Source organism: Papio anubis, chromosome 16 (genome assembly GCF_008728515.1).
Source record: "Papio anubis isolate 15944 chromosome 16, Panubis1.0, whole genome shotgun sequence".
Classification (NCBI taxonomy): Eukaryota; Metazoa; Chordata; class Mammalia; order Primates; family Cercopithecidae; genus Papio; species Papio anubis.
In genome coordinates this window covers 70832277-70847290 of record NC_044991.1, presented here as the reverse complement: position 1 = coordinate 70847290, position 15014 = coordinate 70832277, and the positions used below count along the sequence as shown (strand labels likewise).

The 15014-nt window shown below is 44.6% G+C and overlaps 1 protein-coding gene across 7 annotated transcripts in view; it reads right to left on the bottom strand.

Moving 5' to 3' along the window:
* The window catches only part of IFT52 (intraflagellar transport 52), a 58804-nt gene that overhangs the window by 7668 nt on the left and 36122 nt on the right, over window positions 1–15014 (bottom strand). For 6 of the 7 annotated variants that reach the window (XM_003904724.5, XM_009216096.1, XM_017944791.3 and 3 more), the window contains 2 exons: window positions 4449–4536; window positions 3197–3305 (listed from right to left, as the gene is read on the bottom strand). In XM_003904724.5, the coding sequence (XP_003904773.1) occupies window positions 3197–3305; window positions 4449–4536 (197 nt within the window). The remainder of the gene's footprint in view (window positions 1–3196; window positions 3306–4448; window positions 4537–15014) is intronic. The other variant, XR_652322.1, reaches the window with a different exon arrangement.

The window sequence follows — 15014 nt, the reverse complement described above, 5'->3', positions numbered from 1 at the left end:
GGGTCTTGCTCTGTCAACCAGGTTGGAATGCAGTGGCACAATCTTAGCTCACTGCAGCCTTGACTTCCTAGGTTCAAGCAATCCTCCCACCTGGGCCTCCTGAGTAGCTGGTACTACATGAGTGAGCCACCATGCCTGGCTAATTTTATTTTTCTACAGAGAAGAGGACTCACTGTGTTGCCCAGGCCAGTCTCAAGTGATCCTCTTGCCTCAGCCTTCTAAAGTGCTGGGATTACAGGTGTGAGCCATTGTGCCCAGGTTACATTTTTCTTTTAACAGATATGTAATATTCTATTTTGTTTCTATTTATTTATTTTTCAGAAACAGGGTCCCTCTGTCACCCAGGCTGGAGTGCAACAGTGTATCATAGCTCACTGCAGCCTCCAACGCTTGGGTCCAAGTGATCCTCCCACCTCAGACTTCCAAGTAGCTAGGACTATAGAATTGTGCCACCACACCTGGCTACTTAAATTTTTTTTTTTTTTTGAGGCAGTCTGCATCATCGCCAGGCTGGAATTCTGCAGTGGCGGATCTCAGCTCCTGCAAGTACTCCCTCACCGGGTTCCACGCCATTCTCCTGCCTCCAGCCTCCCGAGTAGCTGGGACTACAGGCAACACGCCCGCCGCCCGGCTAGTTTTTGTATTTTGGTAAAGGCGGGGGTTTCACCGTGTTAGCCAGGATAGTCACCGATCTCCTGACCTGTGATCCGCCCGTCGGCCTCCCAAAGTGCTGGGATTACAGGCGGAGGCCACCCAGCCCGGCTAAATTTTTTTTTAATGGGTTTGCGCTCTTGTTGCCCAGGCTGGAGTGCAGCCAGCAGCATCTCGGCTCACTACAACTTCCACCTCCTGGGTTCAAGAGATTCTCCTGCCTCAGCCTCCCAAGTAGCTGGGATTACAGGCATACGCCACCACGCCCAGCTAATTCTGTATTTTTAGTAGAGATGGGGTTTTTCCATGTTGGTCAGGCTGGTCTTGAACTCCCAACCTCAGGTGATCCACCCACCTTGGCCTCCCAAAGTGCTGGGATTACAGGCATGAACCACCGCACCCAGCCCTTTTGTTTGTTTGTTTTTTGAGACAAAGTCTCATTATGTTGTCCAAGCTGGTCTTGAAATCCTGGCCTCAACTGATCCTCCTGCCTTGGCTTTTCAAAGTGCTGCAATTACAGGCATGATCCACTTTGCCCAGGCAATTTTTTTTTCTGGTAGAGATGCTATCTATGTGACCCAGGCTTATTTCATACACTTTTAAACCAATCCCCCTACTAATGTATGGACCATTAGACTGTTTCCAATTTTTTGAATGCTATAATTAATATCTATATAGCTATATATATTTTGTTTTGCATTTCCACAAGGATTTCCATAGGACAGCTGCTAGAAACAGAAATGCCAAGTCAAAGCTTCTGCTTCTTCACTGTTCTGTGATTCCTCCTGGACTAATCACTATGTCCTGCTCATTTTTGATTGTCCAGGACCTACAGCAATGCCTGGCACAGAATAGAGATGCAGTAAAGGTCTTTGTTTACACTGAACTATTTCCATTTTGCTTACTTCTTTCTGGGCTTTGGGCACAAACAGATGTTGCTGACATAGCCGGTATCTTCTTGTACATGCAGTTTTGTATCTTGCTTCCTTCATTCAGGCTTCTCTCTTAAATTTTGTCTGTGTCATATGAGTCATTCCCTAGCCTTTGTGAACCTCTTTTATAATGACTACATATTCTCCTACCAAATGATTGTGATGCAGTTTACGACCATTCCTCTGCTAATGGACATTAAAGTTATTCCCAAATTTATAGTTTTTTCTATTTTTAAAAATTGTTATTTTTTAAAATATATTTTTAGAGACAGGGTCTTGCTGTGTTGCCCAGGCTGGTCTTAAATTCCTACGTCCAAGCGATCCTCCTACCTCAGCCTCTTGAGTTTATCATATTTTTAAAATAAATAGTGTAGAAGTTGGCTGGACGCAGTGGCTCATGCCTGTAATCCCAGCACTTTGTGAGGCTGAGGCCGGTGGATCACCTGAGGTCTGGAGTTTTAGACCAGCGTGGCCAACATGGTGAAACCCCATCTCTACTAAAAACACAAAAATTAGCCATGTGTAGTGGTGGGTGCCTATAATCCCAGCTACTTGGGAGGCTGAGACAGGAGAATCGCTTGAACCCAGGAGGCGGAGGTTACAGTGAGCCGAGATTGCACCATTGCACCCAAGGCTGGGCGACAAGAGTGAAACTTTGTCTCAAAAAATATATATATAATCTCCTTAGATTAGACTTCCAGGAGTCGGGCCACTGCCTCAAAGTGGATGGTTAATTTTATGCCTCTGAGCATATATATGCAGAGCCATTTGCTGTGTTGGAGGCAATTCATGTCGGGAGCAGCCCCAGACCAAAAGTCAGGAGGACCACTCATCGTGGAGCTGTGTGGCCTGGGGCCTTATTTCTTCATCCACATGTCAAGGTGGGCACATTTGGCTCTCTCTCAGATCCTGTCCAGTTTGAAGTCTCTATGATTCTTTGGGCCCTGACTCAATTTCCTTATTTAGCTGCTCCTATGACCACCGACTGAGATTTGCTAAGTGGCAGCCAGGGTCAAGATTAATTCTATGGTCTCTCAATAGGTCAGAACTAAGGACTCACGGGGATCAAAGCTGAGACCTTTGGCTTTCTGCTTGGCACTATGTTCTTATTCACTGAACTAAATAGCCTTGAGAAGAACAACCAACATCATTTATATGACATAAATAAGAATGGTAAGTTTATACTCCTATTCATATTTTGTTTTCCCTAAACAAACTCTAAGCTTTCTCTCATAGTAATCCTCAGAAATTCATGACTAAATAAAACTCATAAGAGAAAACAAAGTTTAAAAGTTGGCCAAACTTAGGCCAGGCGTGGTGGCTCACACCTGTAATCCCAGCAGTTTGGGAGGGCGAGGTGGGCGGATCACCTGAGGTCTGGAGTTCAAGACCAGCCTGACCAATATGATGAAACCCCGTGTCTACTAAAAATACAAAAATTAGCCGGGCGTGGTGGCACACACCTGTAATCCCAGCTACTCGGGAGGCTGAGACAGGAGAATCACTTGACCCTGGGAGGCAGAGGTTGCAGTGAACCAAGATCGCACCATTGCACTCCAGCCTGGGCAACAAGAGTGAAACTCCATCTCAAAAAAAAAGTTGGCCAAACTTACACTTATTGGTAATCTGAGCCAGCCGTGCCTTCTCAGAGGAGAATGTTTCATCTAAATCAAATAGCTCCAGAGGTGGAGGTGGTAACTCCCGGAAACTGGGAGGAAAAACCTAAAAGGAAATAAAGTCATCATTTAGAAATGCGGGAGGATAATGTAAAGGAAATAAAGTCTCTCAAGAAAGAGCTTGTCCAAAGTCATAACTAACAGTGACGAGACACAAGGAGAATAAGGAAGTCCACATCCTTAATTCCTCAGTTGGGAACCACACCACATGGAAATCCCTACAGAACAGTAACTCAGCTCTTCCCCGAAGATGAAATACCCAAACTCCCATCACCTCGTCTACCCTCACCCATGAGACCCATATCAAGAAAGATTACTAGCCCACTGTAAACAACCAAGTGGAACCAGCTCTAATTACCACTAAACTGACCAAGCTGACATACCAACACTAATTAACTCAGAACGATGACACAAAGCTTGGGACTTAGGTTTGTGTTGAACATTTGATTGTACAACTTTTTTCTCATTTAATCATAAGTTTTTAGGGATGGAAGTTATTTGGAGAACCAGATGCAGATTAGTGTAGAAAGTATTGAACTTGGAGTCAGATTTTGCAGGTATGAACCAATGGTATGCGGGTAAATGTTTAACTACTTTCAAAACAAAACAAAACAAAACAAAACTGAAAGCCTCTTTTGTAGCATTTACCATTTTCTGCAATGTAAATCCTCTCACCATGGCCAATTTCAAGCTACCAAGCAAGATCAAGCCAACTGGCTCATAACATTTCAGAATGTGGTGAGACAAGGTAATTTTAAAGGCAAGTTGAGTGAATGTTGGACTGAAATGTTGAAAAATAACCTATTTACACACATAACCATAACTATCCCCTGGGCTGTGAGAATTATGCTATGAATCAGGCCCTGACACCTGGAATGGCAGTACAGTTTTCTTCCTTTTTATCCAAGAAATCTCATATATGCCCTCCAACCCCACAAGATGGGAATGGGAAATGTTTAATAGCCAGAAGGCTTCACATCCTTGATTCCTCAATTTGGAAGCATACCACACGGAAGTCTCTATAGAACATTAACAAATTAGGTGTCCATGCATGTTTAGAGACAGAGCACTATGACTCCACAAGGAGTGCCACAAATGGCACATGGAAGGGACCACGGTGAAGGCCTGCTGACAAGATAAGGGCAACAGTGGGGCTCTGCAGTGGGATCCCCCAAGCACACCTACTCACCGCAGGCTGAAGGGTTGGCAGAGGCGTCTCAAACTGAGGCTGGATGAGCTGGAGCGGTTCATGCTTCACATTTAGCTGCTCGTGAGCCCTGTGTTCATAATCAAACAAAAAAGCAGGGATCAAGATAAGACACCATAACACAGCATGTCTAACTGACCACACTGTGCTGTTCTCCATGAAATACAGTGGTTCAGTACTATTTTTAGAAATACCAATGGACCCAGCAATCCCATTACTGGGTATATACCCAAAGGAATATAAATCATTCTATTATAAAGACACATGCATGCATATGTTCACTGCAGCACTAGTCACAATAGCAAAGACATGGAATCAACCCAAATGTTCAACAATGATAGACTGGATAAAGAAAATGTGGTATATATACACCATGGAATACTATGCAGCCATAAAAAAGAATGAGAGAGGCTGGGCGCAGTTGCTCACACCCATAATCCTAGCACTTTGGGAGGCCGAGGTAGGTGGATCACCTGAGGTCAAGAGTTTGAAACCAGCCTGGCCAACATGGTGAAATCTTTTCCCTACTAAAATTATAAAAATTAGCTGGGTGTGGTGGCTGGCGCCTGTAATCCCAGCTACTTAGGAGGTTGAGGAGGAGAACTGCTTGAACCAAGGAGGTGGAGGCTGCAGTGAGCAGAGATCATGCCATTGTACTCCAGCCTGGGCAAGAGAGCAAAAACTCTGTCTAAAAAAAAAAAAAAAAAAGCCAGGGCGTTAGGAACATCACTTTTTAGGGACCAGAACTTGGGAAGCCAGGACGCGGGATCACAGCAGTCAGAGATCAAGACCATCCTGGTTAACACAGTGAAACTCTGTCTCTCACAAAAACAGAAAAAAATTAGCTGGGCTGCGGTGGTACTGAGGCAGGAGAATGGTGGTGAACCTTAGGGTGGGTTGCAGTGAGCTGAGATGGCTGACTACAAGCCTGGGTGACAGAGCAAGACTCCATCTCAAAAAAAAAAAAAAAAGAATGAGATCATGTCCTTTGTCAGGCACATTGATGGCGTTAGAGGCCATTATCCTTAGCAAACAAACACAGGAACAGAAAACCCAATACACATGTCCTTTTTTTTTGAGACAGAGTCTTGCTCTTGTCACCCAGTCTGAGCGCAGTGGCACGATCTCGGCTCACTGCAACCTCTGCCTGCCAGGTTCAAGCAATTCTCCTGCCTCAGCCTCCCAAGTAGCTGGGATTACAGACATGCGCCACCACACCCAGCTAATTTTTATATCTTTAGTAGAAATGGGTTTCACCATGTTGTTCAGGCTGGTCTTGAACTCCTGACCTCGTGATCCACCCGCCTCGGTCTCCCAAAGTGCTGAGATTACAGGCGTGAGCCACCGTGCCCAGCCTACCACATGTCCTTATAAGTGGGAGCTAAATGATGAGAGCACACAGACATATAGGGGAGAATACTCACTGGGGCTTATGGAAGGTTGGAGGGTGGGAGGAGGGAGAGGATCAGGAAAAATAACTAATGGATATTAGGCTTAACACATGGGTGATGAAATAATCTGTACAGCAAACCCCCATGACACAAGTTTACCTAGCTAACAAATCTGTACTTGTACCCCTGAATTTAAAAGTTAAAAACAAAAACCTCATAATATCAATGTTACTTAATCAACTCTCTAAATAGAATATGCATTCTAACTTACATAGATTACATAGTTAAATCCTTTTTCATTTTAGATCAGAATATGTTAATGTATTTCAATGAGATTTCAATGAAATATTTTAATGGAATTTAATTTCATGGCAGTTAGTCTAGTTTCTGTCTTTTTCAGATACTCATGTAGATATGTAGTGTTTCACTTTCTTTGGTGACTGGTAGAAATTCTGACTTTTTTCTTTGATTTAGTGTAAAGGTTTGAGATTTCCCCTTCCAAAATAATAATAATACCTGTATTAATTCCAACTTTGAAATCTGAATTTATTCTTCCCATCTCACTCATATGCATCAATATGTTTAAAGTATTATGTGCTTTATCTTTTTTCTTCTTCTATTTTTTTATTTTTTTCATTTATGCACAAAAACCACCATCTAAACACTTACTTTTGAAATAAATTTTGACTCTGTCACCCAGGCTGGAGTGCAGTGGTACAAATCATAGCTCATTTTAATCTTGAACTCCTGGACTCTAGCAATCATCCCACCTCAGCCTCCTGAGTAGCCAGGACTACGAGCAGGTACTGGAGCGATGTGCACCACCATGCCTTGCTAATTAAAAAAAAAATTTTTAGTAGGGACAAGGTCTCACTATGTTGCACAGGCTGATCTCGAACTCCTGGCTCCAACAGATGCTACTGTTTCAGCTTTCCAAGGTGATGGGACTACATGTGTGAGCCAGCCTTTTCTTTTTTTTTTTTTTTTTTTTAGACGGAGTCTCGCGCTGTGTCGCCCAGGCTGGAGTGCAGTGGCGTGATCTCGGCTCACTGCAAGCTCCGCCTCCCGGGTTCACGCCATTCTCCTGCCTCAGCCTCCAAGTAGCTGGGACTACAGACGCCCGCCACCACGCCCAGCTAGTTTTTTTTTTTTTGTATTTTTAGTAGAGACGGAGTTTCACCATGTTAGCCAGGATGGTCTCGATCTCCTGACCTCGTGATCCACCCGCCTCGGCCTCCCAAAGTGCTGGAATTACAGGCTTGAGCCACCGCGCCCGGCCGCCAGCCTTTTCTTCTTAAATCAGTTTCTGGTATTGAGATTTGTCCAAAGATGGAAATTGATTTCCTGGGAATAAGGGTCTTCATCACTCTTTACAGCTACTTCAATCTTAAATTTTCTTTTGATTGGTGTTAACTGCTCACCTAAGGCAGCCAATTTCTCTTTTATTTACTTATTTTTTTTTAGACACAGTCTCACTCTGTCACCCAGGCTGGAGTGCAGTGGTGCGATCTCGGCTCACTGCAACCTCTGCCTGCCAGGTTCAAGCAATTCTCCTGCCTCAGCCTCCCAAGCAGCTGGGACTACAAACGTATGCCACCACACCTAGCAAATTTTTGTATTTTTAGTAGAGATGGGGTTTCACCATGTTGGACAGGCTAGTCTTGAACTCCTGACCTCGTGATCCACCTGCCTCAGCCTTCCAGAGTGCTGGGATTACAGGTGTGAGCCACTGTGTCCAGCCCCAAATTTTGTTTTAATCATAGTGGATTACAAATAGCAGTTAATACATGATTTGAAAGATACATAATTTTGACCTTTTTTTTTTTTGAGATAGAGTTTTGCTCTTATGGCCCAGGCTGGAGTGCAATGGGGCAATCACCGCTCACCGCAACCTCTGCCTTCCGGGTTCAAGCAATTCTCCTGCCTCAACCTCCCGAGTAGCTGGGATTACAGGCATGCGCCACCATGCCCGGCTAATTTTGTATTTTTAGTAGAGACGGGGGTTTCTCTATGTTGGTCAGGCTGGTCTCGAACTCCCGACCTCAAGTGATCTGCCCGCCTTGGCCTCCCAAAGTGCTGGGATTGACAGGCATGAGCCACCAAGCCTGGCCAATTTTGACTTTTAAAAAGATAAAGCTAAGAATATAATAAAGTCCAAATTAAAAACAGACAAAATGTGTTGTTATAAATAATATAATGATCCTTTCAGGAATCTTCTCTACCATATCATATATTATTACTCATTGAGAACTGAAAAGAAACATTTCTTTCAAGTTTCATATCAGGTTTCTCCTAAATAAGCTTTTTGTTTTTGCCCGATGGACACAGTGAATCTTGTAACTCCTGTGGTTTTTTAAAATTTCTTTTCACCATTAAGACACAGGAGTCAAATATGAAGTCTGTTTCTGGCAAGTAAACAGATCTGTACGATATGCACTTCTGTGTGCTCACTCAACAAATAATTACTGAATATCCACTATGTACCAGGCAGTTCTACACAGGAGGAGTACAGCAACAGTAAAAGAAGATGCCAAGGCAGGCCATCACGGAACTTACATTGTAGGGGGAGGGGAGGCACACATTAAACAAAAAAACTAGTAAGATGTCAGGAACTGGCCAAGCGCAGGGGCACATGCCTGTAATCCCAGCTACTCGGGAGGCTGAGGCAGAATTGCTTAAACCGGGGAGGCGGAGGTTGCAGTGAACCGAGATCGCACCATTGCACTCCAGCCTGGGAGACAGAGTACTCTGTCTCAGGGGGAAAAAAAAAAAAAGATGTCAGGAACTGATAAGTATTAAGAAGACAAATAGGCCAGGCACAGTGGCTCACGTCTGTAATCCCAGCACTTTGGGATGCCGAGGCAGGTGGATCACCTGAGGTCGGGAGTTCAAGACCAGTCTGACCAACATGGAGAAACCCCGTCTCTACTAAAACTACAAAATTAGCTGGGTGTTGTGGCGCATGCCTGTAATCCCAGTTACTCAGGAGGCTGAGGCAGGAGAATTGCTTGAACTCGGGAGGCGGAGGTTGTAGTGAGCCAAGATCACACCATTGCACTCCAGCATGAGCAACAAGAGTGAAACTTCGTCTAAAACACACACACACAAATCAGAGGAGAAAGAGACAGGGAAGGGGCATGGAGTGCGGCTTGTCAGAGGAGCCTTGAGTGACGGTGGGGGGAAGTCATGAAGTTATCTTCAAAAGTGTCCCTGGCAGAGGCAACAGCAAGAACAGGCAGAAGGGTGCCCGGCATTTTCACAGAACAGCAGGCCAGCCAGAGGGACTCCAGCAGAGGATCGGTGTTAGGAGCAAGCCTACAGAGCTGAGAGCTCATCTTACCCCTGTGTTATTTTTCTATTGTGGCTTCTCCTTTGCCTTCATTCTCTCAAATATTCATGTTATCCTTTTGCATTGTACGCAATTTTTTAAGCTGGCTAAACTTTTCTGGGGAAGAGGCAAAGTAAAATATCGTCATCCAGCTTAACTTGTATATTTATTTGTGGCCCTTCAAAGTTAAGCTAGAAAACCAAGTGCCAATGAGTGGGCAGAGACCACGGCAGCTTTTTCTATGAGTGAGGTCTGTGACTGCAGAAAGACGATTAGCTGAGCTCACCGCTGTCACCTCCTCCACTATTTCCAGGTGCTTGGGGAGAATCTTTCCTAGCACTGAGCAGCAAATCTCCACAGAGGGAAGAGAAATAACTTTTATGGAGCACCTGCTACACGCCATGTGTTATGCCAACCCTGTGCTAGGCACTTAAACTTATTTCATTTACTCCTCAATACAACTGTGGAAAGTGGGTATAAAATCTCTTGTAGAAGAAACTGAGGTATAGGAATGATAAACAGTAGCTTCCCAAAGTTATATGGTTAACATGGGACAAAGGCAAGATCAGAACTCAGACGTAGCCAATCTCTGCCAACCAGAATCTTTAATTCGGTCTGCCCCCAAATCAAAAGTGATTAGGGGCAGTTTTAAACTAAAGTTTTTACTACCTGCTCACAAAGAATCCTGCTGCTGAGTCCTAGCCTCAGCTACCCCTGGTATGAATTTATTTCCACTTTCTGTCCCCCGAGAGAGCTGACTGTGCTGGAGCAAAGGCTTTGTCCCATTAAGTCTTCCCGTCCTCCACTCTGCTCACCACCTGCCCTAATTATCCTCCTACCATTAGCCAACATGACTTGATGGGAGCCGGGTAGGGGACTGGAGAAACTAATCTTAAAACCAAGGGAAGAACAGATGCCAAAGCTAAATATAAATCTGTGAAACGGCGCTGAACTAGATCTTTCGGGTATGGCCTGACCTCTGGCACTGCGTTTTTACCACTCCATGTTTCAAGCCCCAGCCCATCCATGAACTCTAAGGGCAGGGATTCCACACCATCTGCCTCTACCTCATACTCCACAGGCACTGATAAACACCCAGTGGACAAATGAAATTACTTCAGAGCAACACCCTGTAGTTGACATAAATATTTAAAGCCTAACTGAATTTTAACTCAGAAAACATAAACTACTGAAAGATGTTACTAGCAAATAAAAATATCTGAGCTTACCATAGAGACAACAGAAGCCAGTAACTACTGGCCTCTGCTGTGGTATGTAAGACAAATACAAGAGTTGTCTAAGTCTCTGAAACATCCACTATTTGACTCTGCTGACACTAAGACAGTAGGCAGTTCCAATTAATCCTTCATTTAACACTGAAGTTATCATAATGACCTGGTTTAAACATATCAGGGGAGAATTAGGCCAAAACAGCAGAAGCTGGTCAGACTGCAACTGGCTAGTGGCGTGGTCAGATATATCTTTTTTTATTCCAAGAAAAGCCCTGAGCTGCAGAGGAGGAAGAGAACACGAGAGCTCAAAACCAAGCAAGTTAAGAGCCAAACATGCAGCCAGGAGCTACAGGATTTGTAACTGGACTGTCACCTGTGGAAGGGGTGATGGAGATGCCATGCCCTGGTAGCTCTGGAGGCTTTGGTCCCGCTGTTTCTTAAAAGCACCCTCACCTCCTACAGTAACAAATTTTCAGATAATTTCTCCAAGATTCAGAGTTAAAATTGCCTGGCTTCAAATTCAGGTCCCAATGAAAACTAGTTGTGTGACTTTGAGCAAATCATTTAATTTCTCTGTGCCTCAGTGTCCTCAGATGTAAAATGGAGATAACGACCTCACTGTGGTTGTTACATGATAAAGCAAAGTACATAAGGAACATACCATGGTACTTGCTACCTGATAAATAAATGTTATTAACTAAAATAAATGTTAGTTGTTATTAAAATTGAAGGAAGGGGACATAAGAGGGGAGCTAAGGACAATTGTTAGTCAGGGATTGATTAGTAGCTGTTTAACTTAGAGCACATCGTCCCAAGCCTCAGCTTCTTAGAAGTTAACTGTGGAGCTATTCTCTACTTTTCAGAATTGTTGTAAACAGTAAATGTGGTAGTATTTGCAGGCTCTTGGAAGAAAGTGGGTGTTCAATGTCTGTAAAACTTAAGTCGAAGCCAGGCATGGTGGCTCACACCTGTAATCCCAGCACTTTGGGGGGCTGAGGTGGGCGGATCACAAGGTCAAGAGATTGAGATCATCCTGGCTAAGACGGTGAAACCCCGTCTCTACTAAAAATACAAAAAATTAGCCGGGCATGGTGGCGGGTGTCTGTAGTCCCAGCTACTTCAGAGGCTGAGGCAGGAGAATGGTGTGAACCCGGCAGGCGGAGCTTGCAGTGAGCCAAGATGGCGCCACTGCACTCCAGCCTGAGCGATAGAGCGAGACTCTGTCTTGGAAAAAAAAAAAAACTTAAGTCGACAACAGAGCTTTTGGATATGATGTATAAGGTTTTACAAAATAAGCTAATTAAAACCACAATATATAGCAGTTACTGTTTATACTAAAACATGCAACTAAATAATTCCTGGGCATTTACAAAAGATAATGCCCCTTCCTCTTTATACCACTTGCTTGACAAAATCACAATGGTTAAATCCATGTCTGGGCCCACCCTGCCTGTAGCCACACAGCTAAACAAGTTTGGAGGAAAACATACCACCCTACTGGCTTGTAGAACTTTCGATCCAAAACCTCCAATCTCCAGTGGGCCTTTAATGTTGCTTGGCAAATCCTTCCAAAGAAACCTTGTCCACTCCCTCTCCCACTCCCCTAGAGGCCTAATATATGCCTTCTCTCCTAAATCTCCACTATCTCTTTGGCAATTTTTTTTTTTTTTTGAGACGGAGTCTCGCTCTGTCGCCCAGGCTGGAGTGCAGTGGCCAGATCTCAGCTCACTGCAAGCTCCGCCTCCCGGGTTTACGCCATTCTCCTGCCTCAGCCTCCCGAGTAGCTGGGACTGCAGGCGCCCGCCACCTCGCCCGGCTAGTTTTTTGTATTTTTTAGTAGAGACGGGGTTTCACTGTGTCCCACTCTGTCTGTTGCCCAGGCTGGAATGCAGGGCACAATCTCGGCTCACTGCAACCTCCGCCTCCCGGGTTCAAGCGATTCTTCTGCCTCAGCCTCCCGAGTAGCGGAGACTACAGGTGCATGCCACCAAGCTCAGCTGATATTTGTGTTTTTAGTAGAGACGGGGTTTCACCATATTGGCCAGGCTGGTCTCAAACTCCTGACCTCGTGATCTGCTCACTTCGGCCTCCCAAAGTGCTGGGATTACAGGCGTGAGCCACCGTGTCTGGCTTCTTTGGCAATTTTTAGCTGATGATCTTGTTTCCTATTTCATCAAAAAGACTGAAGTTCTAAGAATTTCCATAATCTTCAATCAACAACTTTTCTCATCCACCAGAGTCTGCACCCATGTTTCCCATCTGTTACTGACTAAATGATCCATGCTCCTGTCTAAAAGCTAAGACTGGGCCAGATGTGGTGGCTCATGTCTGTAATCTCAGCACTTTGGGAGGCTGAGGCGGGTGGATCACTTGAAGTCAGGAGTTTGAGACCAGCCTGACCAACATGGTGAAACTCCATCTCTACTAAAAACACAACAATTAGCTGGGTGTGGTGGTGCACGCCTGTAGTCCCAGCTACTAGGGAGGCTGAGGCAGGAGGATCACTTGAACCTGAGAGGCAGAGGTTGCAGTGAGCCAAGATCGTGCCACTGTACTCCAGCCTGGGTAAAGAATGACACTGTATCTCAAAAAAAAAAAAAAAAAGACCATATATATATATGAAATAATAAAAACAAAAGCAAAGACCAGGCTGGGAATGGTGGCTAACATCTATAATCCAACACTTTGGGAGGCCAACATGGGAGGACTGCTTGAGCCCAGGAGTTCCAGACCAGCCTGGGCAACAGTGGAACCCTGTCTTAAAAAAAAAAAAAAAAAAAGGAGCTAAGAAGACCACTTACCAAACCCCCTTTCCCATTGTCTCTTGCTTATCTCGTGTTTCACCTCAGTCATTTTCCTCGCTCTCGCCTACATTATCCATTTTTCTCTCTACTGGAACATTCCCACCAGTATAAAAATATACTGCGACTTCTTCCATCTAAAAAACACCTTCTTGACCTTACTTCTTCCAGCTAGCTACTGACCCTGGCCCTTGCCCCTGCTCTGTTTCTCTCTGTAGCAAATACCTCAAAAGAGCTATCTATATTTGTTATGTCCAATTCTCTCTTAAACCAACTCCAAATAAGCTTTCACCCTCACCATCTCATAAAAAAGACTCTGTCTAGATCACCAGTGACCTCCATGTTGCTAAATCCAAAGATAAATTCTCAGCCCTCATTTTTTATGACCCATAAGAAGTATCTGACACAGCTGATGACCCTTTCTGTCTTGACAGACTTTCTTTACTTGCCTCTCAGAATACCATGCACTTGATTTTCTTCATCTCACACTGGCTACTGCTTTTCCATCTCTTCTTTTGGCTCTTCTATTTCTTCCTTTTTTTTTTTTTTCTGAGATGGAGTCGTGCTCTGTCACCCACGATGGAGTCCAGTGGTGTTTTCTTGGCTCACTGCAACCTCTGCCTCCTGGGTTCAAGTGATTCTCCTGCCTTACCCTCCCAAGTAGCTAGGACTACAGGCGTGTGCCACCATGCCTAGCTATTTTTTTCCTATTTTTAGTAGGGATGGGGTTTCACCATGTTGGCCAGGCTGATCTCAAACTCTTGGCCTCAAGTGATCCACCCACCTCAGCCTCCCAAAGTGCTGGGATTACAGGTGTGAGTCACCATGCCCAGCTGGTTTTTCTGTTTCTTCCTAACTTCTGAACTCTGGGGTGCCCCAGGGCTCAAAAGATGGTCCTTTTTTTCCCTCTATCAACACTTATAACGCTTTGTGAGCTCATCCAGTCACATGGCTTTAAATACTATCTACCATATTTCATCAAATCTAAGAATCCACCAAAGGTAAGATGCATCATAGTTTATGGTTCACTGAAAGGAAAAAAATGCTGCTAATTAAACTAATACATCATTTATTGTTAAGATTCATCCTGAAAAACAGAAAAAAAGTAAAAGAAAGAAAAACAGGCAAAAAATAACAAAAAAGATGGCCGGGCGCGGTGGCTCAAGCCTGTAATCCCAGCACTTTGGGAGGCCGAGGCGGGTGGATCACGAGGTCAGGAGATCGAGACTATCCTGGCTAACATGGTGAAACCCCGTCTCTACTAAAAATACAAAAAACTAGCCGGGCGTGGTGGCGGGCGCCTGTAGTCTCAGCTACTTGGGAGGCTGAGGTGGGAGAATGGCGTGAACCCGGGAGGCGGAGCTTGCAGTGAGCCGAGATCACGCCACTGCACTCCAGCCTGGGAGACACAGCGAGACTCCGTCTCAAAAAAAAAAAAAAAAAAAAAGAAAAAGATTCATCCTGATTTTATAGATTTGAAAATAGAGCCAGGTGCTGTGGCTCACGCCTTTAATCCCAGCACTTTGGGAGGCTGAGGTAGGTGGATCACCTGAGATTAGGAGTTTGAGACCAGCCTGGCCAACATGGTGAAACCCTGTCTCTACTAAAAATACAAAAATAGCTGGGCATGGTGGTGCTACTCAGGAGGCTGAGGCAGAAGAATTGCTCGAGCCTGGGAGGCAGAGGTTGCAGTGAGCAGAGACTGCACTGCTGCACTCCAGCCTGGGCAACAACAGTGAAACTCTGTCTCCAAAAAAAAAAAAAAAGGAAAAGATGTGTGCTGTGTGCTTTAGATG